Below are 2,469 nucleotides of genomic sequence, written 5' to 3' on the forward strand. Positions count from 1 at the left end.
CCAAAAACTCCGATTTACATTGAGGATTGGTATTTAAGCCGTGAAACATTTCCTGGGCCACCAGGATATTATCTGTAATTAACCGGCCTGAAATGAAAGCCGACTGGGTTTCAGAAACAAGAGATAGAAGAACTCTCTTGAGCCAGAAACACAGAACTTTAGAGATAATCTTGTAACAAACATTACAAAGACTAATCGGTCTAAATTCCGTCATCTGTTGGGCTCTTTCCATTTTAGCAATAAGGCATTCATTTAACCGAGGATCGAAACGGCCTGTGCGGAAAAAAACCTTCACCAAAGCCACTAGATCTGCTTTAAGAGTGGACCAGAACCTCTGGAAAAACAAAACCGTCATCCTATCAGGCCCTGGTGTCTTCTCGGGATGCATAGCAAATAAAGCTTTGCGAACCTCGGATTCCATGATCTCCCTGATTAAACTCCTATTCATGGTATCTAAGATTAAATGAGGAACTTACTGGAGCATCTCAGAGAGACCACTTACATCAGACCTTTTAAAAAGATCCGTAAAATACTTTAAGGCAATATCCTCTATACCCGAATCCGACTCAGTCCAAACGTCATCAGGTCCAAATAACCCAGTAATCCTATTTCTTACCCTCCGCTGTTTCGTGGAGGCATGAAAGAATTTTGTATTTTTATCACCAACCCTTAACCAAAACTTGCTACTTTTCTACTGCCAATATACTTCTTCATTCCGATAAGCCTACGTAAGCTTTTTCTCTATACTACAAATTTCCTCCTGCGAAATGGAATCATCCATCTTGGCCTCCTGCAAAGCCGCCTTCAGATTGGAAATAATCGTAGGCCCAGTAGAAACACTATTTTCCACCACCATGAAATCGAGTTCCGACAATTCTTTAATTTATCCACAAAACCCGGAGTTTAAAAGGTCTTCGTGCAATTCCACCCATACTCCACCGCACCAGGCAAACCCTCTTTACCCAGCCAGTGTTTATCAAAGCGAAACTGTCGATGCCTCCTTAAGGGCGTTTTAAAGCAAGTAGCCAAAATTGGACAATGATCAGAACCAATCATTTCTAGATAATCAACCTTTGAATGTGGGAAATAACAGTGCCAATCCTCATTACCTAATGCTCGATCTAAACGACATCGAACCACCTGATTATTCCGTATTTTACCTCTCCACGAAATTTGCTCACCATAACAAGGAAATTCTAACATCCCACAATGTCGGATCATAGAAGTAAAGGGTACAAAAGAAGAGGCTGGTCTCACAGCCCCACCTGATTTCTCATTATTCCCAATAAGTTCATTAAAATCACCGATCATAAACCATGGGTCAATTCGGTATGAACCAATATCAATTAACTTATCCCAAACCTTTTGTCTATGTGCAGGAACCGGATCCCCATAAACAAAGGTTAGAAAAACCAATTGTTGACCAAAGTAGGCTTGAACATCAATTAAACGATTACTATCATAAAGAACAGAAAGTTTTATTGCATTCATATAAAAAACGGCCAAACCGCCACTGGAACCACAAGGGTCAACATAATACAAATTTTCATAACCAAACTTATTCTGAAACCTTTGTAAATGAGAATAACATTTTTTTGTTTCTGATAAAAATAAAATATCCGAATGATGCTTCTTCCACAAGTCTCCCAAATAATTCTCTGTCAGGTCTGCCCCAATACCCTGACAGTTCCAGCTCATGATTTTCACGTATGAGCCGGTGGTTTTGGGAGAGCCACCATCCCCTTCTTAACTGGTCGACCACCACCAGCAGGTTTGCCATCCATGGCCTTGATCCCTTGTTTCACCAATGCTTTCTGTTTAAGACCATCACCTGCAGGTTTAGATAAAGCTTTAGCAAGCAAGCGTTTACCGGGAGATACAAGAGACAAAACAGGTTTTTTAACTAGTTTCTTATACCGATAACTAGAAAACCGTTCAGCCTCATCCATCTTTCGACCTAAATTAACTTCACGCAGAGCAGAACTGACAACACTCACATCCGAATCAATAGGGAGAGAGGAAGTAGAAGTACCTTGCATATCAACCTCGGTAGCAGCCTTACAAGTCGATCCCATGCCCCCTTCAACCTCAATATTCTGCCTAGTCACAACCTCCCCCCTCCTCATGGGTATTACCACTCGGAGATTCACTCTCATCTAAAAGTTCATCAGTGGCTTTGTTAAAATCCGAACCTACCAAACCGTCACCAGCCTCATGTTGGGGAGGGCTTCCCATCACTGTATCTCGTTGAACCACAACAGGTGCTAAAGCAGCAGCTCCATCACCCGTAACCTCTTGCACCCGCTTATCCTTCTGACCAGTTTTAGCCTTATATAAAGGCTTAGGCCAAGCTACTCCTAAACTCTTTCGGTTGAGTGGGAAGAAAAAAGGCTGTCCCATTTGCTCACCAGAACCAAACTGAGCCCCACTCTTACCTCCCCTACCCTTCACAACAACACCGTGCGAACG

The 2,469-nt window shown here is 42.2% G+C and overlaps 1 protein-coding gene across 1 annotated transcript; it reads right to left on the reverse strand.

Moving 5' to 3' along the window:
- Positions 1-903: 903 nt before the first annotated feature.
- LOC147926868 (uncharacterized) lies at positions 904-1,698 on the reverse strand. The gene has a single exon (XM_087487220.1). The coding sequence runs from the start codon at positions 1,696-1,698 to the stop codon at positions 904-906; it is 795 nt and encodes a 264-aa protein (XP_087343346.1).
- Positions 1,699-2,469: the final 771 nt, after the last annotated feature.

This window comes from Camelina sativa, chromosome 15, assembly GCF_030686135.1.
Source record: "Camelina sativa cultivar CO46 ecotype springtype chromosome 15, ASM3068613v1".
Taxonomy (NCBI): Eukaryota; Viridiplantae; Streptophyta; class Magnoliopsida; order Brassicales; family Brassicaceae; genus Camelina; species Camelina sativa.

Bases quoted from the DNA above. Each gene is read 5' to 3' on its own strand.
- LOC147926868 (XM_087487220.1), bottom strand. From the start codon at position 1,698: ATGAGCTGGAACTGTCAGGGTATTGGGGCAGACCTGACAGAGAATTAT.